Source organism: Sinocyclocheilus grahami, unplaced genomic scaffold (genome assembly GCF_001515645.1).
Source record: "Sinocyclocheilus grahami isolate Dianchi unplaced genomic scaffold, SAMN03320097.WGS_v1.1 scaffold730.1, whole genome shotgun sequence".
Classification (NCBI taxonomy): Eukaryota; Metazoa; Chordata; class Actinopteri; order Cypriniformes; family Cyprinidae; genus Sinocyclocheilus; species Sinocyclocheilus grahami.
The window spans coordinates 43,842-66,471 of record NW_015505909.1 but is presented as its reverse complement, the minus strand read 5'-3'; the positions used below and the strand labels follow the sequence as shown (position 1 = coordinate 66,471).

Genomic DNA, 22,630 nt, shown 5'->3' with positions numbered 1-22,630 from the left:
GTTACGTAATCAGATTACTTTTTTCAAGTAACTAGTAAAAGTAACGCATTACTTTTTAATTTACAAGAGAATATCTGAGTTTATTTAAAGAAATATTTTTTTCAAATAAGTTACTTTTTTTCTCCAATTTATTGACTGACGGCTCTCCTGTCCCCATGCTGAGAGAAATCAGAAGATGTTACTGTAGTTCTAAAATAAATATGAATACGCATTAATTCATCTCACTCACAAAAAAAACACAGATTCAGTATTCCTCAAAATGAATAAAAATCATGCAACTCAGAATATGACGCAAACCTGCAATAACTAAATGTTAAACACAAATATGCTTTATGTATTTAATCCCACTCTATTAGCTTCTGAGCTTCGATGATGCAGTTCAAGCGTACTAATAATCACTAATTACTCTAGACAACATTTGTGTGTGTTTGTTTATTGCTGAAGTGTGTTGAAATGTCTACTTCTGTATTCTACTGTACTTTCCCTTCAGCCTTATTGAGGCTTATTCATTTCACTTCTGGTGTGAAAAGGCTTTTATATTCGCCAAAAATATAACTTTTTTATTTTAAAAACAAACAAGCAAGCCCTATCCAGATTTAAAACGTAATATAACGCATTACTTTCCATAAAAAGTAACTAAGTACCGTAATTAGTTACTTTTTTTTAAGGAGTAACGCAATATTGTAATGCATTACTTTTAAAAGTAACTTTCCCCGACACTGGTTGCTCCTCCTTTCTCATTTGCAGAGTTGCTACAAGTGCAGGTGGATTTTGCTGAAAAGTGAAGCACTCGGGGAAAGCTTTGCAGGTGATGTGTGTGACGTCACTAATATCTGTAGATCAGATTTGTGTGCTCTCTCGTTACCTTTAGGAAGAGTTTCTGTGTGCTCATGAGGTTGGTGGCCTGGTACACTGTGGCAAACGCTCCCTGTCCAAGAACGAAGTCCACTCGCAGCGACTCTCCAGCTGAGGGAGAGAGGCACATGGAGACACATTGAGCTCAGTAACAGGAAGTGAAGCACAGTAACAGGAAGTGAGGCATTATGTGAGGAGATCTGTATAGCAGGGATGTGCAGCACTCAGATCTGATTGGAGAGCAGACAGAACACATTCAAACGCTCACATTTACTTTCAATCATTGTAAGGAAGTCAAATTAAACAACATACTATTGAATACACGGTCAGTGTAGGGTTTAATAATTACGTTATAATAACTTAAAATGTAAACATCGGAATCAGCCCCGAAATAAAATATTATGCAGATATACCTTGCCGATAAGACCAATAACTCACATGTGCTCAGGGTGTGCTAGCGATAAGATCACGTCAGCAGTGTGGTCATTCATAAAGCAAACTTTTGCCTGAATGGTGATTAGATTTAGATTAATTAGGGATGCACTATATATCGGTATCGCCCGATAAATGTACATTTTTTGGTTATCGGTAAGAAATTTTGGCCGATATATTAAAGCCGATAATAATGCATAATTTCCTTCGGAGCCGCTTTAGATGCACACTGTTCGCCATGATGGTTTTTAACTGCTTGAAATACTGAATCACTTCGAAAAGGAAAATACAATGAACTGCAACATGTGCAGGGCAAGTCTGTCATATTATAATGAGATTAGCTACTGTAAAATAATGCTATGGAATCTTTGTTCGCCCGTGTTTAAGCGCGTTGTAACGTGAAGAGCACATCCACAACGGAGCTACACCTTCATGACTAGCACAGTTAGCTTCGCTTGTGCATTTACAGACTTTTGTGCAAATGTACGTTGTAATATTGTGTTTATTTTATGCATATAAATCTGAATGAGTTAGGTTAAGCTAATGGAGGGTTAATAGAGCGCTTGAGTTTACGGGTGATCATCTTTAGTTCAGCGCATGCAGCAGTGCACAACATTAATAACTATGATTGGGATTGTCATATATATAACACTACAATGAAATCACTATCATAATAAAACGTTGTGAATTATTTTGGTTCGGTTTCCGTGCTTCAGCGTGTTGTTACGGGAAGAGCGCATCCACAACAGAAGTCACACATTTTGATTAGCATGTTTAACTTAGTTCGAGTTCACTTGTGCATTTGTCTTTTTGTGCATATATGTAATATGCTTATGTTGTATTAATATCCGATTAATTTAATATATTATCGGTTTCCTTGAGTGAAATATAAGCTGGCAGCACTTCAGCTCACCGGTTCATTCAGCTCTTTAGCTTCAGCGCACGCAGCTTGAACAGCAATGCACAACATTAATAACTATAATTGGGAATGTCATAACATACATAACATTATAAAGAGAATATCGTAAAAAAAATGTATTGTGAAAGTGCACGTCCAAAATTTACACATCTGACTAGCGCATAACTTAGTTCAAGATCGCTTGTGCATTTGCATCTTTTTGTGCATATATAAGTTATAACATTATATTTATGTTGTATAAAGATCTGATTCTCATACAGCTTAATTAACCCGCTAACAAAGTGCTTCAGTTTACTGGTTTTCATTCAGCTCTTCAGCAACAGAAATGCTGCCATTTGAAACAGTGGTAATTTAAGATACTTAAATACTTTTCAAAATCATTGATACATTATTAATAACCACCACTTTTATTTTGTATCTTATTATTTTCGTCAACAATATGGTTTAATTAAAATAATTTCATTATTGTTGGTGCGGAGCTTACTCCGTTTAATTTATCCACGGCACATTATTTTTGATTTATTTATTTTTTACACATAAGTAATGTTGTCCAGTGACTTGTTTGCATTATTTAAACATTATTTTATTTATTTGTAAGGCTGCTTTGTGTTTGATTTATGTTGAAGTCACCTTTTAATGGTGAGACTTTTTTGGTAATTAGGTTCTCAAATTATATAAAAATTTGAATTTAGATTTACTGGCCAACATATCGGTTATTGGCTTTCATATATAAAGAATTATCGGTTATCGGTATCAGCCAAAATTTTCATATCGGAGCACCCTTAAGATTTATTCAATGTATATGTATTTTTTTCCAAACGGGTTTTGAAAACAAATACAAGGAGCTCTAAAATATTTTCAGAATTTTTACAACTCTTTTGCTTTAGACCATCTACAAATGTTAACTCTTCAAATAAAATGTTAAAGTTGCTGCTGCATCAGTCTAAAAAAAATAAAATTGCAGTGATTGAAAAGAACTATAAATCAAAGCTTTGAAAGTACTCTCATTACAAAATATTCATTATTGTTTATTTATTTCTAACAAGTACATTTTTTTGTTAAAAACAATTTGTTTATAATCTCTGCACAAGTGAGACTTGGTGTTGTTTCCAAACAAAATGAAATATATCGGTATCGGCATCAGCTATCGGCAAAATCCAATATCGTGCATCCCTATTAATTATCAAAAACAGTAACATCTGTAAAAATTGTAACCTCATTTTTATATGGTAAACTTAATTATTCTGACTGTTTGGAGTTTTACTAACATTAACTATTGTTCTTCCATAGTAGCATACATTCAGATCATGATAACCACAGTTAAAGCCACACATACAGCACCTCAATCCCATGGTAAAAAATATTATATGGTTTCTAGGTATTTTTTTAATAAAAAACAGCAGTCAAAATACATTTAGTATAAATGCACAAACGCTATAACTTAAATCACAAAAAACACGAATTATATTAATTTACTCTTTTAATATATTTAAAACATGTCTACATTAATAATATAATTCTATATGAATATCCCACTGTGATGAGGAAAATTACATCACAATAATCATTATCGTTTTATCACCCAGCCCTACTTCTGATATTGTAACTCTACACAGCTGGTTGAATTTCTGCAAACTTCTCCTTTAATTCCCAGAGAATGCTGCAACTTACCCCAAAGACTTTAAAATGGATCAATCAACATGAAACTGCTTATAGAAGGGATCTGTGCAAGTAAACAGCACTGAAACGGGAGATTAGCGAGACCTACCAATCTGGACGGTCATTTTGGGCGTGATGGCGGGCAGGCGACAGCTCCAGGCGGTGAGGTTGGGGTTGGAGGAGAGAGGAGGCTGCAGGCTGGAGAGCAGAGACATGATCAGCTCCTCATCCCAGGGGTCTGACAGCAGCTGGACACAGACTGCAGAAACAAGCACATGATGAGCGCCTCGCAGGAAACACGGCGAAGCCTTTGTGTGCAGTGCATTATAAAGCCACATGTGAGATCAAATCTGAACAGGCTGCATTACCTGCTCTGGATGTGTCCATCGGGCTCATGGGGGCATCTGGGGTCCGGGAGCTCTGCGGTGGGCTGGCCATGACATCCAAATCTGGTTCACTCGGCTTCTGTGGGCTGTCGGCGCAGAACCAGCCTAGACCTGGACTCCTGGGCTCCTCCTGAGCCGGTTTAAGGGCTTGCTTTGGACTCATTAAGAGAGATTCATGCAACGCCTGCAGCGCTTTTACCCCTGATTTCCGCCGCTGGAATGATTTCTTGGGAAGCAGAACATCTACTTCCTCGTGTGCTGAGAGCACATCTGAATTCTGCCCCACTGGTTCTGGGATTGTCTCCCACAGGAAGTCCGTTTCGGGAGCTTCCTCGGGGCTCTGGTGGATGGTCCAGGACACTCCAGAGACCGCAGGAGGACTCTTCATGACATCAAGATCTGGCTCTGCTGCGTGCGTCGAGCTGTTCATCTGGAGCCAGTGCGGTCTCGGGGCGGCTTTCGGACTCGTGAGGACATCTTGCTCATGGAAGACATCCTGGTTCTCTTCCAGTGGCTTTTTCCCTGACTTGCGCCTGTGAAAGGACCTCTTCGGCAAGAGAACATCAACAACTGTCGCTGGGAGTGTGGGCTCTTTCTCTGGGCTCTGATAAACGCTCCAGCTAGGTCTGGTGCTGCTCCTCATGGACTCGTCGTGTGCCCTCAGGGCTGTGTTGTCAGGGAAGGACAGGGCAGCCAGAGGATGTCTGCTGCTGCTGCAAGTGCTTTGGCTGTGTTGGGCCAGAGAAAGCCCTTGACTCGGCTGAGCTAATGACACTCCTTCCCCAACAATAGTGCCCTGAGCATGCATGCTGCACTCCGCCAGCTCTGACGGCTTCTCCTCCGCTGGACTCTGCTCCATGATTGGACTGCAGGCAAACCAGACACTGGCCCATCAGCTACAAGACACACTGGCTCATACAGCAACTAAAGACGACTCAACACCAGCACTACATGCGGTTTGTTTTTGAGAAACTAAACACACTTCAAACAGTAGTATGATACTAGCGATGCACAAATTTCAGCAACCAAAAATTTTCATCTGAAACAGTTAATTCTTCCGTCATCCGAGAACCGGTAAAAAATATAGAATCAATTCTGTGATAACTTGTGTCATGTTGTTTATTTGATTCGTTGTCCCTGTGGTCTAGGCTATGCTGGTAAAACATCACGTCAACTTAAAGAGTTAGTGAACAAGAATTCTATTAGGAGAAAAGATGTGAATTATCCAGTTGCAGCCCATTTCCTTGCCCAAAACAATGTTTTGACCTTACGCTTTTGTGGGATTGAAAGGGTTAATATGCCACCTAGAGGAGGAGATACTGAATTACTCTTACAGCGACCCGAGCGGTTTTGGATTTTTACCCTTCAGACTTTATCTCCTTTAGGCATGAACGATGAAGCACTGTTTAATGTGATGTTATAATACATGCGATTTCATTCTTCCGTCATCCGAGAACTGGTAAAAAATATAGAATCAATTCTGTGATAACTTGTGTCATGTTGTTTATTTGATTCGTTGTCCCTGTGGTCTAGGCTATGCTGGTAAAACATCACGTCAACTTAAAGAGTTAGTGAACACAAGAATTCTATTAGGAGAAAAGATGTGAATTATCCAGTTGCAGCCCATTTCCTTGCCCAAAACAATGTTTTGACCTTACGCTTTTGTGGGATTGAAAGGGTTAATATGCCACCTAGAGGAGGAGATACTGAATTACTCTTACAGCGACCCGAGCGGTTTTGGATTTTTACCCATCAGACTTTATCTCCTTTAGGCATGAACGATGAAGCACTGTTTAATGTGATGTTATAATACATGCGATTTTTGAGTGCATATGAATATAATTATATATTTTTTGATTGATGTTGATTATGTACCCAGTCAGTGTGGGTTATTACTAAGCGATGGTCCTTTGCAGAGATTGGTCAGGATTTCTTTTTAAATATGGTTATGCTTGTAATTTCATGTTTGAAGATACCTGATGAAGGTCATGCGAACGAAACATTATTAAACATTTTGATACTTTTTGCCCAAATTGTTTTCTTTATCCTTTAGTTTTGATCTTTTTGGTCTTTGTCTCCTACGCACCTATCAATTGCCGTCAGGTGTGCAGAGATTGATTGTTCATTTACATCTGAAGCGGTTAACAAATAGACTGAAGGCTGAGATCAATGACAGAAACAGTGATGTTTAATTAGCATTTCTCCAACGGTGCATTTTGACTGTCAGTGTCTATTTTGTGCAGGTAAACATGTCAGCTGTGTATGAAGCTAGTGCTGAATCATATTGATTTCTCATTTTTAATGGAATCATATGATATGTATTCATTCAAAGAAACAGAACAACTTACAGAGATTAAACATCTCTCATGTAAACGCTCAATCAGTGTTTCAACCACAGAAAGACGTCAGTATAACAGCTTGAGAACAATAGTCACGTAACATCACATTTATCTCAGGAAAGACATTCAATGACCATAAATTCAATAGTTTGAAAAATAAATAAATAACTCTAGAGAGGGGATTTTGATAAATATATGCACTATATTACATATTCATTATATTTTCACTTTACTTGTTCATTATTTTATGTATGTTTGAATAAATCTGTCATGAAAAGTTATTACAGCCAGTGTTTAAATGTTTATATTTCAACAAGCTGGAGTAGAAACATAATTCTGTTATTAAAAAGTTAATATAAAACTTGTGCCTTATGTGCAAATTAAATGTTTGCACAATTGAAGTTTTTATTAGAGTCCTTATTAAATAGATTTGTTTAATCAACTGTTTAATAAATACAATTTATTTTTGCTTTCACTTTTTGGCCAAGTGCATCCTGAATTTTTGGTTTCAGCCCAGAATTTATTTCGGTGCATCGTTACATGATTTTTATGATAATTCAGCGAGTGGGATGCAGTCATCATAGTTTTAGGAAAAAAATCATTCACTTTTTTTTAATTCTAATTCTATGCAAAAATGTTTAGCATAGCATATTACTTCAACATTCTGCAGTATCCACCTTAATTTTAACATAATGGACATATGCATTTGTAAGTCTTCCAGCGTCATTTTACCAGTCCAAAAACAGTTTTATTTACTTACAAACAGTTTTGCTTTTATTATCTTTTTGCTAAACAAATAAAGCCAACTTATATGATTCGTATTCTTTTGGTTACTCTGCCCAAGGTTTTTGAAAATTACAAATGCAATTAAAATACAGGCATCTCTAATCAGTAAAAGTACAAAAAAAGTAGTGCTGTCAAACGATTAATCGCATCCAAAATAAAAGATTGTTTACATAATATATGTGTGCGCACTGTGTATATTTATTATGTATATATAAATACACACACACATACAGCATATATCTTGAACATATTTACATGTATATATTTATATAATTTATATTATATAAACAATATATTTTTCTTAAATATATACGTGCATATATGTGTATTTATATATACATAATAAGTATACACAATGCACACACATATGTGACCCTGGAGCACAAAACAAGTCATAATTGACTTTTTCGAAATTGACTTTTTAATTGACAATTTCGAAATTGAGATGTATGCATCATCTGAAAGCTGAATAAACTATCTTTCCATTGATGTATGGTTTGTTAAACGAGGAATTTGTTTTCTAACCAGCAGCACGCCGTTGCTTCAAAAGCCAAGCGAAGAGACAAAAATAACAACTCGGCTGTCACTATCAATTTGAAGGGGTGCTTCACTGCTGCTTCAATATATATATATATATCCTTTCAAATGGTTTTTGCGATTATTCTTCGAAATATTAAATGATTTAACAGCTTGGGTCACAAAGGTCATTACGGCCTCTCATCTACATCACCAACTTACAATTAAAGCATTTAGTGTATTTTTCATCTTTAAGCATTAGAAAATAATGAAGAGTGTTGTCTGAAACCTATAGCTGAGAAAAAGTACTTCATGGCAGCAGGGTTTCATTCCGCTTCGGTCTTGTTTGCCGTTTGTGGTTTCTCATATGCAAAAGAAATGGCAGCGCTTAAAGTTGGGCAGCATGGTCGTGGCACCAGTGCAACCACTAAAAATTAGTCGCACCGGCAACAACAAAAAAGGTTGCAAAATTGAGCCCTGGATCATAATTTTTAAAGGAGAGTTCTAATGCCATTTCATGCATTCTGCCATTTCAGTGATGAATGTTTTATAAACAAATTAAATAACATTTAAGTCCGTGAAGTTTTCGTTCCTGTTTTATTGATTTCAGAGAGAATCTGTCTTCTATAAATCTGACCAAACTAAAGACTCTACAGAGATATGAAGGATGCTCTAATACTCTATAGATACTCAAGATTAACACAAGATTGGCAGAAACTGTGTTATGTACTTTTAAAAGAGACACAGCAGAACTGCTGTCATTTAGAAATGAGGTCGAATGGTGTTTGAATCGAGACCAATGTTTTAATGAATTGTGCAGCTCTAATTAAATTAATTAGGTATGCGCAGGTACAAGGCTGGAGCTTGTGTGTGTGGGACATACTGATTCTGCAGCTCTTCTCAAAGCTGTCCTCCGGCTGAACAGTGCTGTTGAACATGGACTCCTGGAGGAGGGTGGGAGCCTGAAACATGTCCATGATCACACCTACAGAACAACACACATCAAGCACAGCATCCACACGTAAACACAGCATGAACTCAGAGTGTGTGTGTGCGCTCTTACCCAAAGCCTCACGCGTGTTGACAGTGGGGGAAGGGAGAGCACGGGACGGTGTGGCATGAGCGTAACCCAGAGATGTGTTTGGAGTGACATGAGAGTGATTGAACCCGCCACATGACACTAAGAGAGAGAGCGAGAGAGCGAGAGAGAGCGAGAGAGAGCGAGAGAGTGAGTGCACATACAGCAGCTGTACGGAGCAGTGTGCACATGAGGAGATATACTCACTGTCTGCGTTTGCATCCACATCACCCTGATCACACGAGTCACTACAGACAGAGAAACACACGTTACAATGACTTCTGTGCATCAAATAATCATGACTACCATCACAACAGCTTGTGCTTCAGTCTCATCTTTGCCAAGCATTCTTACTCTTTCACATGAAGTGCATTCAGCTTCGGTCCAGAAACAAACATGTCAAAACGTTTACTAATATTTCAGCACATTTGGTGGTTTTATGCTTCACATGAGCACTTGAGAACTCAGAGCTCATACAGCGTGTCAAACAGGTGAAGCACATCAGAAAGTGATCGCAATGATGACTAAAATAATCGCTTTGAAAGATTTGTTATAGGAATATTTCAAATGCTATACGCAGCACAAGTAATGATGTTCATGAGAACAGTAACTAACAGGATAAGAAACAAGAAACAAACTCATCCTAATCTTTGATGGCCTGAAGGTGAGCACATTTTCATCGCCCCTGAGCAAACGCAGCGGTCTCGGGACAGATGATGATGTTGTGTGGCTGACACTCACGTCTCTCTGGTGTCAGGGACAGCGCAGCAGCTGCTCTGGATCAGGGATGTGCTGGGATCCCGCAGCACTGCTGTGCTCTCTATCTGTCCCAGCAGACTCTCTCTAGATCCACTCACGCTCTCGGGTCGAGAGCCGCAGGCTGCACTGGGTAACGGAGCGGTCAGTGGATGGCTTGTTTCTGCCACACTGCTGTTCCACTTCCCAGCATGCCCTGCGGAGTGCTCCGTCTGAAGCTGCAGGCCTGTCTGCCCTCCGTTCTCCTGCTCATCTCTGTCCTGGTATATCATGAATGGAGTTGCGCTGAGAGCTTTAACACATGAGGGGGCGCTGCCTGAACAACACAGGACGACAATCAGAGCACATTCTCAGAATCAGAATGAGTTTTATTGCCAGGTATGTTTACACATACGAGGAATTTGTTTTCTAACCAGCAGCATGCCGTTGCTTCAAAAGCCAAGCGAAGAGACAAAAATAACAACTCGGCTGTCACTATCAATTTGAAGGGGTGCTTCACTGCTGCTTCAATATATATATATATATCCTTTCAAATGGTTTCTGCGATTATTCTTCGAAATATTAAATGATTTAACAGCTTGGGTCACAAAGGTCATTACGGCCTCTCATCTACATGACCAACTTACAATTAAAGCATTTAGTGTATTTTTCATCTTTAAGCATTAGAAAATAATGAAGAGTGTTGTCTGAAACCTATAGCTGAGAAAAAGTACTTCGTGGCAGCAGGGTTTCATTCCGCTTCGGTCTTGTTTGCCGTTTGTGGTTTCTCATATGCAAAAGAAATGGCAGCGCTTAAAGTTGGGCAGCATGGTCGTGGCACCAGTGCAACCACTAAAAATTAGTCGCACCGGCAACAACAAAAAAGGTTGCAAAATTGAGCCCTGGATCATAATTTTTAAAGTAGAGTTCTAATGCCATTTCATGCATTCTGCCATTTCAGTGATGAATGTTTTATAAACAAATTAAATAACATTTAAGTCCGTGAAGTTTTCGTTCCTGTTTTATTGATTTCAGAGAGAATCTGTCTTCTATAAATCTGATCAAACTAAAGACTCTACAGAGATAGGATGAAGGATGCTCTAATACTCTATAGATACACGAGATTGGCAGAAACTGTGTTATGTACTTTTAAAAGAGACACAGCAGAACTGCTGTCATTTAGAAATGAGGTCGAATGGTGTTTGAATCGAGACCAATGTTTTAATGAATTGTGCAGCTCTAATTAAATGAATTAGGTATGCGCAGGTACAAGGCTGGAGCTTGTGTGTGTGGGACATACTGATTCTGCAGCTCTTCTCAAAGCTGTCCTCCGGCTGAACAGTGCTGTTGAACATGGACTCCTGGAGGAGGGTGGGAGCCTGAAACATGTCCATGATCACACCTACAGAACAACACACATCAAGCACAGCATCCACACGTAAACACAGCATGAACTCAGAGTGTGTGTGTGCGCTCTTACCCAAAGCCTCACGCGTGTTGACAGTGGGGGAAGGGAGAGCACGGGACGGTGTGGCATGAGCGTAACCCAGAGATGTGTTTGGAGTGACATGAGAGTGATTGAACCCGCCACATGACACTAAGAGAGAGAGCGAGAGAGCGAGAGAGAGAGAGAGAGAGAGAGAGAGAGAGTGAGTGCACATACAGCAGCTGTACGGAGCAGTGTGCACATGAGGAGATATACTCACTGTCTGCGTTTGCATCCACATCACCCTGATCACACGAGTCACTACAGACAGAGAAACACACGTTACAATGACTTCTGTGCATCAAATAATCATGACTACCATCACAACAGCTTGTGCTTCAGTCTCATCTTTGCCAAGCATTCTTACTCTTTCACATGAAGTGCATTCAGCTTCGGTCCAGAAACAAACATGTCAAAACGTTTACTAATATTTCAGCACATTTGGTGGTTTTATGCTTCACATGAGCACTTGAGAACTCAGAGCTCATACAGCGTGTCAAACAGGTGAAGCACATCAGAAAGTGATCGCAATGATGACTAAAATAATCGCTTTGAAAGATTTGTTATAGGAATATTTCAAATGCTATACGCAGCACAAGTAATGATGTTCATGATGTTCACAGTAACTAACAGGATAAGAAACAAGAAACAAACTCATCCTAATCTTTGATGGCCTGAAGGTGAGCACATTTTCATCGCCCCTGAGCAAACGCAGCGGTCTCGGGACAGATGATGATGTTGTGTGGCTGACACTCACGTCTCTCTGGTGTCGGGGACAGCGCAGCAGCTGCTCTGGATCAGGGATGTGCTGGGATCCCGCAGCACTGCTGTGCTCTCTATCTGTCCCAGCAGACTCTCTCTAGATCCACTCACGCTCTCGGGTCGAGAGCCGCAGGCTGCACTGGGTAACGGAGCGGTCAGTGGATGGCTTGTTTCTGCCACATGTTCACAGTAACTAACAGGATAAGAAACAAGAAACAAACTCATCCTAATCTTTGATGGCCTGAAGGTGAGCACATTTTCATCGCCCCTGAGCAAACGCAGCGGTCTCGGGACAGATGATGATGTTGTGTGGCTGACACTCACGTCTCTCTGGTGTCAGGGACAGCGCAGCAGCTGCTCTGGATCAGGGATGTGCTGGGATCCCGCAGCACTGCTGTGCTCTCTATCTGTCCCAGCAGACTCTCTCTAGCTCCACTCACGCTCTCGGGTCGAGAGCCGCAGGCTGCACTGGGTAACGGAGCGGTCAGTGGATGGCTTGTTTCTGCCACACTGCTGTTCCACTTCCCAGCATGCCCTGCGGAGTGCTCCGTCTGAAGCTGCAGGCCTGTCTGAGGCCTGGAGGACCACACTGACTCAGGGGCTTCAACTCTGTGGAACGCCGCTCCCTGCAAATCAACAATGAAAGTGTAAGAACTTATTCACTCTTTGAAACGACTTCTGCTAATGAAACCTAGAGCTACGCGTGTGGAGGAAAAATGAATCAAGTCAACTTAATTTGTATATAAATACAGGGATGAATATAAGTTTACAGGCTGGTTCTCGAGAGCACTTGGAGATTTGGTTTGGTGCTCACACTGCTCAGTGTGACCCATTAAAAATAACCATAAAAAAACTAAACAGTAATTGTAGTATTATTACAATTTTATTTTAAATAAAATTACATTTTGAAATCCAAAAAAATATAATGCTAATATTTATTTTCTTTTATTTCTTTACTTTTTTTATATGATTTTTTCATTTTCAAACCTAAAATCAGCAAGCTTTTATTTTGGTGGGTTGGTGGCAAGTACAGACAACAGTGCAATATTGGCAGCCTTCGTAAACAGAAGCAAAGATGGCTGTGAAATTAAATCTGCATCATTTATCTTTTTTTCTCCTATAATGCCTGAAGAGTTTGGAGAACACCTGACGAGAGATCGGAGAGCATTCCTTCATCCAGAATCTCTCCAGACCCTTCAGATTCCCAGCTCCTTCTCTTCAGTTCACCTCACTCATTTTCTACAGGGTTCAGGTCATGGCAGAAGCTTCATTTTGTGCTCCGTGACACATTTTTGTGTTGATTTTGAAGTTTGTTTTGGATCATTGTCCTGATGGAAGATCCAACCACAGTCTTATAAGATTTCTAACAGAGGCAGTCATGATATTTAAGACTTTCTGACCCCAAGACTCAACTAATCTCTGCAATTCTCCAGCTATGATGAGTCTTTGGCCACTCAAACAAGTTCTGCACACATGTGATGGATGATTAAGGGAACTTAGCCTTTGTGTTCCTCATATTTATAATCCTGTGGAACAGGAACTCATGCAAGAGCACTTGGAGATTTGGTTTGGTGCTCACACTGCTCAGTGTGACCCATTAAAAATAACCATAAAAAAACCTAAACAGTAATTGTAGTATTATTACAATTTTATTTTAAATAAAATTACATTTTGAAATCCAAAAAAATATAATGCTAATATTTATTTTCTTTTATTTCTTTACTTTTTTAATATGATTTTTTCATTTTCAAACCTAAAATCAGCAAGCTTTTATTTTGGTGGGTTGGTGGCAAGTACAGACAACAGTGCAATATTGGCAGCCTTGGTAAACAGAAGCAAAGATGGCTGTGAAATTAAATCTGCATCGTTTATCTTTTTTTCTCTTATAATGCCTGAAGAGTTTGGAGAACACCTGACGAGAGATCGGAGAGCATTCCTTCATCCAGAATCTCTCCAGATCCTTCAGATTCCCAGCTCCTTCTCTTCAGTTCACCTCACTCATTTTCTACAGGGTTCAGGTCATGGCAGAAGCTTCATTTTGTGCTCCGTGACACATTTTTGTGTTGATTTTGAAGTTTGTTTTGGATCATTGTCCTGATGGAAGATCCAACCACAGTCTTATAAGATTTCTAACAGAGGCAGTCATGATATTTAAGACTTTCTGACCCCAAGACTCAACTAATCTCTGCAATTCTCCAGCTATGATGAGTCTTTGGCCACTCAAACAAGTTCTGCACACATGTGATGGATGATTAAGGGAACTTAGCCTTTGTGTTCCTCATATTTATAATCCTGTGGAACAGGAACTCATGCTCCTAGTCACCCTGGTGTGCTAAAACTAAATTATAAATACGAAAGGGAATATACTTCAGAAATATTACTCAATTGTGGCCAACACGCATTGGAGAAAAACACTTATTTCAATGTTTGTTTTACTTCAATGAAAGGATCGAATTTTGTGAATTTTTTGGAACGAAAGATCGAAAGGATAAACGATGCAGATTTATTTTCACAGGTACCTTTGCTCATATTTACCAAGGGTGCCAATATTAGTGGAGGGCACTGTATGCATATGCACTCAGTTTCAGCACTGCCGAGTGAAGAGCGTAAGTGAATGAAATGTCAGTTGTGCGTATTTGCTCTGAAACCCGCTGCGCATGGCCTAGATTTACACTTTCAGTTCTAATGGAAACCTTATACAGTATTAGTCAGTCGATCTAAAACAGTGATTGTGCATGAACAGCGGTCAACCATGTCGCGACGCAAATGAGCGTCTGAAGATATTTACCCAATGCATTTTTTATTTCGCCCACTTATGTGCATCCCTGTACATACACATCATAGCTGACTTTTCATGATCCAATCAATAACGTGATAACGTGTTTGTTCATTCTGACACCTTCAGCTCCTCTAATTCTCACAAATCTGTGTTTTTATAACAGTAAAAGCTCTTTTCATGTAGTCTCAATGTTACATTGAGTTATGTTTATCAATAAAAAACATATAGACCTGCTTTATAGGTATTTATATAGTACAGGCGTATGCTGAACTTTATTATACAGGCGCTGTATTAAGCGGTTCCTGTTCCTTCATGAAGACGCCTCTGATATGTCTGTGTATTTGACAAATATTGCATTTAATATTACATTAGTTGCCCACCTAAAAAGTGTCTATTTAACAATATTTCTGTTTACATCAATGAGCTTGGCTTTGTTTTTTTAATTGTTGTTGTGTTTGTCATTAAAAATAGTAATGGACAATAAACTAAGCATTCGTTTAAAGTAAGGGAGAAATCAAAGACCTTTCATTTTTTTGTGTGTATATACGGACATGACATGCAGGGGGGGGTGTCTGAGGCCTGGAGGACCACACTGACTCAGGGGCTTCAACTCTGTGGAACGCCGCTCCCTGCAAATCAACAATGAAAGTGTAAGAACTTATTCACTCTTTGAAACGACTTCTGCTAATGAAACCTAGAGCTACGCGTGTGGAGGAAAAATGAATCAAGTCAACTTAATTTGTATATAAATACAGGGATGAATATAAGTTTACAGGCTGGTTCTCGAGAGCACTTGGAGATTTGGTTTGGTGCTCACACTGCTCAGTGTGACCCATTAAAAATAACCATAAAAAAACTAAACAGTAATTGTAGTATTATTACAATTTTATTTTAAATAAAATTACATTTTGAAATCCAAAAAAATATAATGCTAATATTTATTTTCTTTTATTTCTTTACTTTTTTTATATGATTTTTTCATTTTCAAACCTAAAATCAGCAAGCTTTTATTTTGGTGGGTTGGTGGCAAGTACAGACAACAGTGCAATATTGGCAGCCTTCGTAAACAGAAGCAAAGATGGCTGTGAAATTAAATCTGCATCATTTATCTTTTTTTCTCCTATAATGCCTGAAGAGTTTGGAGAACACCTGACGAGAGATCGGAGAGCATTCCTTCATCCAGAATCTCTCCAGATCCTTCAGATTCCCAGCTCCTTCTCTTCAGTTCACCTCACTCATTTTCTACAGGGTTCAGGTCATGGCAGAAGCTTCATTTTGTGCTCCGTGACACATTTTTGTGTTGATTTTGAAGTTTGTTTTGGATCATTGTCCTGATGGAAGATCCAACCACAGTCTTATAAGATTTCTAACAGAGGCAGTCATGATATTTAAGACTTTCTGACCCCAAGACTCAACTAATCTCTGCAATTCTCCAGCTATGATGAGTCTTTGGCCACTCAAACAAGTTCTGCACACATGTGATGGATGATTAAGGGAACTTAGCCTTTGTGTTCCTCATATTTATAATCCTGTGGAACAGGAACTCATGCTCCTAGTCACCCTGGTGTGCTAAAACTAAATTATAAATACGAAAGGGAATATACTTCAGAAATATTACTCAATTGTGGCCAACTCGCATTGGAGAAAAACACTTATTTCATGTGAGTTTGTTTTACTTCAATGAAAGGATCGAATTTTGTGAATTTTTTGGAACGAAAGATCGAAAGGATAAACGATGCAGATTTATTTTCACAGGTACCTTTGCTCATATTTACCAAGGGTGCCAATATTAGTGGAGGGCACTGTATGCATATGCACTCAGTTTCAGCACTGCCGAGTGAAGAGCGTAAGTGAATGAAATGTCAGTTGTGCGTATTTGCTCTGAAACCCGCTGCGCATGGCCTAGATTTACACTTTCAGTTCTAATGGAAACCTTATACAGTATTAGTCACAGCTCATTCACACAGTACATGGACACACACTCCACGCTGTTACCGCCGCCTGTCCGGACCGGGTTATTCTCCGAGCGCGAGATTCTGAGATTGGGGATCATTTACAACACTATCGTCATCACGACCACTGCACAATCCTCTGCTGAATCTTACACTGAACAGAGAGTGCAGGGGTTTGACAGGAACTACTGAACATGAAGCCCGTGTCATAAACACTTACATTCGCACCATTCTAGGAGCAGGAGAGGGCTCTTCTGGATCCTGCAACAGAAAATAAAAACTCACGCTTAGTGAAACACTGAGGTTAAAATGTAAAAGTTTTAAGAAGGATGGAAAACAAGTCTAATAAAATAAGCAGATGCGACTTGTGCTGCATATTTTAAGTGTTCTGAAGGAATATCATTGACCGCAATCGCTGCTTCCTGAGCACGACTGCATAAAAAGGAAAAAGCACACTACAGCATCATATTAAAGGGGTCATATGATGCTGCTAAAAAGAACATTATTTTGTGTAATGAAATGTTTATGCGGTTTAAAAAAAAAACAAAACAAAACAAAAAACACATTATTTTCCACATACTGTACATTATTGTTTCTCCTCTATGCCCCGGTAATCCACACATCAATTAACATCTGTGAAATTAAAAACTGTGTATAAGAAACAAATCCATCATCAGTCCATAATAACACTTCCTCCAGTGGACAAGTGCATCTCCTGGTGTCTCTCGCATCAACATCCAGCCACATATGTGTTTAGAGCAGTTTAAGCGGTGCTTGATCTGTGCAGATTTCTCTCCTGATTCACACCAGAACACTTCTTCACTGGAGGAAGCAATATTATGGATTATGGACTCAATGTATTTGAGTTAAAAATGTTTTAATGTTGTATTTGTTTCAGCTTTTGTCTTCTCCAGATGTTAACTGATGGACTGGAGTGCTGTGGATTATTGTGATGTTTTTATCAGCTGTTTGGACTCTCATTCTGACGGCACCCATTCACTGCAGAACATCCATTGCTGAGACACTGATGCAGTGCTACATTTCTACAAGCATGTGTTTGATCGGTGCATGTGTAGTGTAGGAAAGTCTTCTCACCCAGTTGGCGTTGTTCCTCCTGTTGCCTACATTTAGCAAAGTAGCGTCTGGCTCTGAGCTCCTCAAAAGACAGCTCCGATCCCTCACACAGCAGCTCATTCACACAGTACATGGACACACACTCCACGCTGTTACCGCCACCTGTCCGGACCGGGTTATTCTCCGAGCGCGAGATTCTGAGATTGGGGATCATTTACAACACTATCGTCATCACGACCACTGCACAATCCTCTGCTGAATCTTACACTGCACAGAGAGTGCAGGGGTTTGACAGGAACTACTGAACATGAAGCCCGTGTCATAAACACTTACATTCGCACCATTCTAGGAGCAGGAGAGGGCTCTTCTGGATCCTGCAACAGAAAATAAAAACTCACGCTTAGTGAAACACTGAGGTTCAAATGTAAAAGTTTTAAGAAGGATGGAAAACAAGTCTAATAAAATAAGCAGATGCGACTTGTGCTGCATATTTTAAGTGTTCTGAAGGAATATCATTGACCGCAATCGCTGCTTCCTGAGCACGACTGCATAAAAAGGAAAAAGCACACTACAGCATCATATTAAAGGGGTCATATGATGCTGCTAAAAAGAACATTATTTTGTGTAATGAAATGTTTATGCGGTTTAAAAAAAAACACATTATTTTCCACATACTGTACATTCATCGTGCTGCGTAAACATAAAACCATGTCTGCATTTGTGATCGGAGAAATGACAAACAACAAGTGCTACTCTACACTGCCCAAAACTCTCGTTTGAGTCATCAGTGAGTCATCAAATCCTTTAAATATGAAAACGTGCTTACAGTCTGTGAGTCAGCACAGCCAGCATTGTAGTCTACTCTCCCAGGATCAGGAGACAGTCCAGTTTCCCCAAGATGAAGTATCAAATGTTTTCTAGTGCAAATGTCTAAAGTCTCTCAAATCTAGATAAATTTACTTCAAGCATAATGACTAAATAAGACATCTTGTTTTATAAGAAACTGATCAAAAAAATGGAGTTAACAGTAAAACAAGAACCATCCATCTGGGCTCAGAAAAATCTACTTAAATCAAAGAAAAACAAGTTTTGATATTTCAATGACATTTATTCTTGTTTTGATCATCAATTTCTCAGGAAACAAGATTTCATATGTTCAGTTTGCATCTCAAGTAAATGTGTCTTGATTTAAGGATGTTTGTACTGGAAACAAGATACTGGCAGATATTTTTTCTTCAGTGCATGCATAACTTAATGCCATGACTTTATGGATTTAAGACCTTACTTTCTGGAAGGGCAAATTAAGACTTTAAGAGCTGCTTTTGCTTCAGCTAACTAACATCTTTTTCCCTTTTTTCCCCCCCATTCCCAGCCTAATATTCACCTCTTTTTGTTCCACAGACATCAGTCAGTCACACGGCTTTTGAACGACACGAGTAAATAGCAGACTTTTATCATAATGTTTGTGAATTCGAGACCTGCGGTAGTAGATGGGAACGGAGATGAGATCAGGGCTGTACCTTGCACTGTGCTTGAACAGCGTCTCTCTGTCTGGGGTTCTGGTTCACCAGCTGTGAGTTCTGAAGAGGCTGCCGCACATGATCTGAGTCAGTGGAGAGACAGCGGTGTACACGTTATACTCTCCTCGCTCACAGTATAACCACTGATGGACCTCAAGCACAAGTTACTCTACCTGATGCATCTGTCTGAGCACTCACGTCATCAAATCCTTTAAATATGAAAACGTACCTTCAGTCTGTGAGTCAGAACAGCCGGCATTGTAGTCTACTCTCCCAGGATCAAGAAACAGTCCAGTTTCCCCAAGATGAAGTATCAAATGTTTTCTAGTGCAAATGTCTAAAGTCTCTCAAATCTAGATAAATTTACTTCAAGCATAATGACTAATAAGACATCTTGTTTTATGAGAAACTGATCAAAAAAATGGAGTTAACAGTAAAACAAGAACCATCCATCTGGGCTCAGAAAAATCTACTTAAATCAAAGAAAAACAAGTTTTGATATTTCAATGACATTTATTCTTGTTTTGAGCATCAATTTCTCAGGAAACAAGATTTCATATGTTCAGTTTGCATCTCAAGTAAATGTGTCTTGATTTAAGGATGTTTGTACTGGAAACAAGATACTGGCAGATTTTTTTTCTTCAGTGCATGCATAACTTAATGCCATGACTTTATGGATTTAAGACCTTACTTTCTGGAAGGGCAAATTAAGACTTTAAGAGCTGCTTTTGCTTCAGCTAACTAACATCTTTTTCCCTTTTTTCCCCCCATTCCCAGCCTAATATTCACCTCTTTTTGTTCCACAGACATCAGTCAGTCACACGGCTTTGGAACAACACGAGTAAATAGCAGACTTTTATCATAATGTTTGTGAATTCGAGACCTGCGGTAGTAGATGGGAACGGAGATGAGATCAGGGCTGTACCTTGCACTGTGCTTGAACAGCGTCTCTCTGTCTGGGGTTCTGGTTCACCAGCTGTGAGTTCTGAAGAGGCTGCCGCACATGATCTGAGTCAGTGGAGAGACAGCGGTGTACACGTTATACTCTCCTCGCTCACAGTATAACCACTGATGGACCTCAAGCACAAGTTACTCTACCTGATGCATCTGTCTGAGCACTCACAGACATCCGGCCCTGGAGGAGCCTGCACACACAACAAGACATTTGGAGGGGCTCACTATTTTGACTGAAAGATGCATGCATTAGCAGAGCATTAAAGGGACAGCTCAGCCTTAAGTTGTTCCAAACCTGTATGAGCTTTTGTCGAGCACAAAAGAAGAGATTTTGAAGAATGTGGGTAACTGAACAGCTTCCGAAATATCTTCTTTTGTGAAACTCGTACAGGTTTGGAACAAATCGAGGGTGAGTAAAAGAAGACGATATTAATTTTGGCTGAACTGTCCCTAGGCTGAAGGTCATCTGGGCTGTGATCGGGCCGTTCTGGTTCACTCACCTGTACTGCTGCAGCACACTGTCCTGTGGCTGAGCCTTGCTCTCCAGAGCTCTCTGGTACACCATCTCAGCCTGGGACAGCTGGCCTTTCTCCTCGTACTGACGGGCCCAGTCTATATAGAGCGCCGCCGTCTGCGTCCCCACGCCCTGGCTGTGCAGATAGCTGTACACCTCGATGGGATCGCTGCAGAAATTCGCCTGCACAGAGTGAAAGCACGGTGTTCATCTCCAAGAGCAAGTCTCTATCTTCTACAGAGTGACTGTGAGCGTATGAGTGAACCTACACATCTGAGGCAGTGAGTGATGTACCGCGGGTCGTTGTGGTATCGCTCCTCCTGAAGGAAGGTCTGCACCAGGCGCTCCAGCACCACAGATATACCCTTCCTCTCTTCCAGCGGCAGCTTGCTCTCCAGAAACTGCACAAACCTGACACAGCACAAACCACGAGACAGTGTTGGGGAAACTTACTTTTAAAAGTAATGCATTACAATATTGCGTTACTCCATAAAAAAGTAACTAATTATGTTACTTTTTAAATCTGGACAGGGCTTGCTTGTTTGTTTTTAAAATAAAAAAAGTTATATTTCTGGCAAATATAAAAGCCTTTTCACACCAAAAGTGAAATGAATAAGCCTCAGGCTGAAGGGCAAGTAAATTTACGTCCCTACAGTACAGGGGCGTAGATTACGCGGGGGATGCGGGGGACGTGTCCCCCCACTTTTAATATCACGTAAATTCGTCCCCTGCACTTTTTCGGGCAAGTGTGTTCACAGAGGTTTTCAAGAGCCGGTGTGAATAAATATATATTTAAATTCAAAGAGACAGGATAGTCTGTGCATGATCTGATGTTTTATTCGGACCCAGAATAAGGCGAGATGAACATCGCGGAGCGCTAAACACTCGTGTAGTGTGTGTTTCATTCATACTCGAAGCCAGAGGTGCTCTCGTGCAGAAAGTCGTACGAGGAAATTCCTAATATGGACAAAAGCGTCCAGCTATCGCTGTATGAAAAGTTTTCAGAAAAACAGAAACGTTTGGAAACATGAAGACTTTAAACATACGATTGGTTTATTTGTGTTTGTCAAGTCATCTCCAGGTAATAAATAAAGTATATGAACAATGCAGTGCTAGCTGACATAGCATTACAGTATGGAAACTATTCTGCCTTATGTGATAAAAAAAAAGTGTTTGTAGTATATAAGCAAATCATTATTATTGGTTACTCTCAAGCAGTTATCTGATTTCTAAGCCAAATAAAAGCTAGAAATTAGAGAACAATTAAAGTTGACTATACACCAGTCAAAAGTTTTTAAACCGTAAGATTGTTCATGTTTTTTAAAAGAAGTATCTTCTGTTCACCAAGCCTGCATTTATTTGATTCAAAGTACAGCAAAACAGTAATGTTGTGAAATATTTTCACTAGGCTATTTCAAACAACTGTTTTCTATTTGAATATATTTAAAAATGTAATTTATTGTGATTTCAAAGCTAATTTTCAGCATCATTACTCCAGTCACACGATCCTTCAGAAATCATTCTGATTTGCTGCTCAAAAAACATTAATAATAACAATAATTAAAAAATGTTTCTCGAGCGGCAGATCAGCATATTATACTGATTTCTGAAGATCATGTGACACTGAAGACTGGAGGAATGATGCTGAAAATACAGCTGCGCATCACAGAAATACATTACAGTTTAACAGAGATTCACATAGACAACAGCTGTTTTAAACCGTAATAATATTTCACAACATTACTGCTTTTGCTGTACTTTGGATCAAATAAATGCAGGCTTGGTGAGCAGAAGAGACTTCAGTTCAAAAACTGTTGACTGGTAGGTTATATAGATTACAGAAATGTTATATTGTAATGTTTTATATATATATAACATTTCTGC

The 22,630-nt window shown here is 39.5% G+C and overlaps 1 protein-coding gene across 1 annotated transcript in view; it reads right to left on the bottom strand.

The window, feature by feature from the left end:
- Window positions 1-22,630, bottom strand: part of bub1 (BUB1 mitotic checkpoint serine/threonine kinase) — a 29,277-nt gene that overhangs the window by 4,876 nt on the left and 1,771 nt on the right. The window contains exons 3-18 of the mRNA XM_016244661.1: window positions 21,016-21,157; window positions 20,733-20,929; window positions 20,377-20,423; window positions 20,204-20,286; window positions 18,092-18,132; window positions 17,736-17,955; window positions 12,278-12,579; window positions 11,412-11,452; window positions 11,186-11,302; window positions 11,006-11,107; window positions 9,712-10,042; window positions 9,178-9,218; window positions 8,772-8,877; window positions 4,234-5,117; window positions 3,975-4,124; window positions 866-966 (exon numbers count right to left, since the gene is read on the bottom strand). Of these exons, the coding sequence (XP_016100147.1) occupies window positions 866-966; window positions 3,975-4,124; window positions 4,234-5,117; window positions 8,772-8,877; window positions 9,178-9,218; window positions 9,712-10,042; window positions 11,006-11,107; window positions 11,186-11,302; window positions 11,412-11,452; window positions 12,278-12,579; window positions 17,736-17,955; window positions 18,092-18,132; window positions 20,204-20,286; window positions 20,377-20,423; window positions 20,733-20,929; window positions 21,016-21,157 (2,905 nt within the window). The remainder of the gene's footprint in view (window positions 1-865; window positions 967-3,974; window positions 4,125-4,233; window positions 5,118-8,771; window positions 8,878-9,177; window positions 9,219-9,711; window positions 10,043-11,005; window positions 11,108-11,185; window positions 11,303-11,411; window positions 11,453-12,277; window positions 12,580-17,735; window positions 17,956-18,091; window positions 18,133-20,203; window positions 20,287-20,376; window positions 20,424-20,732; window positions 20,930-21,015; window positions 21,158-22,630) is intronic.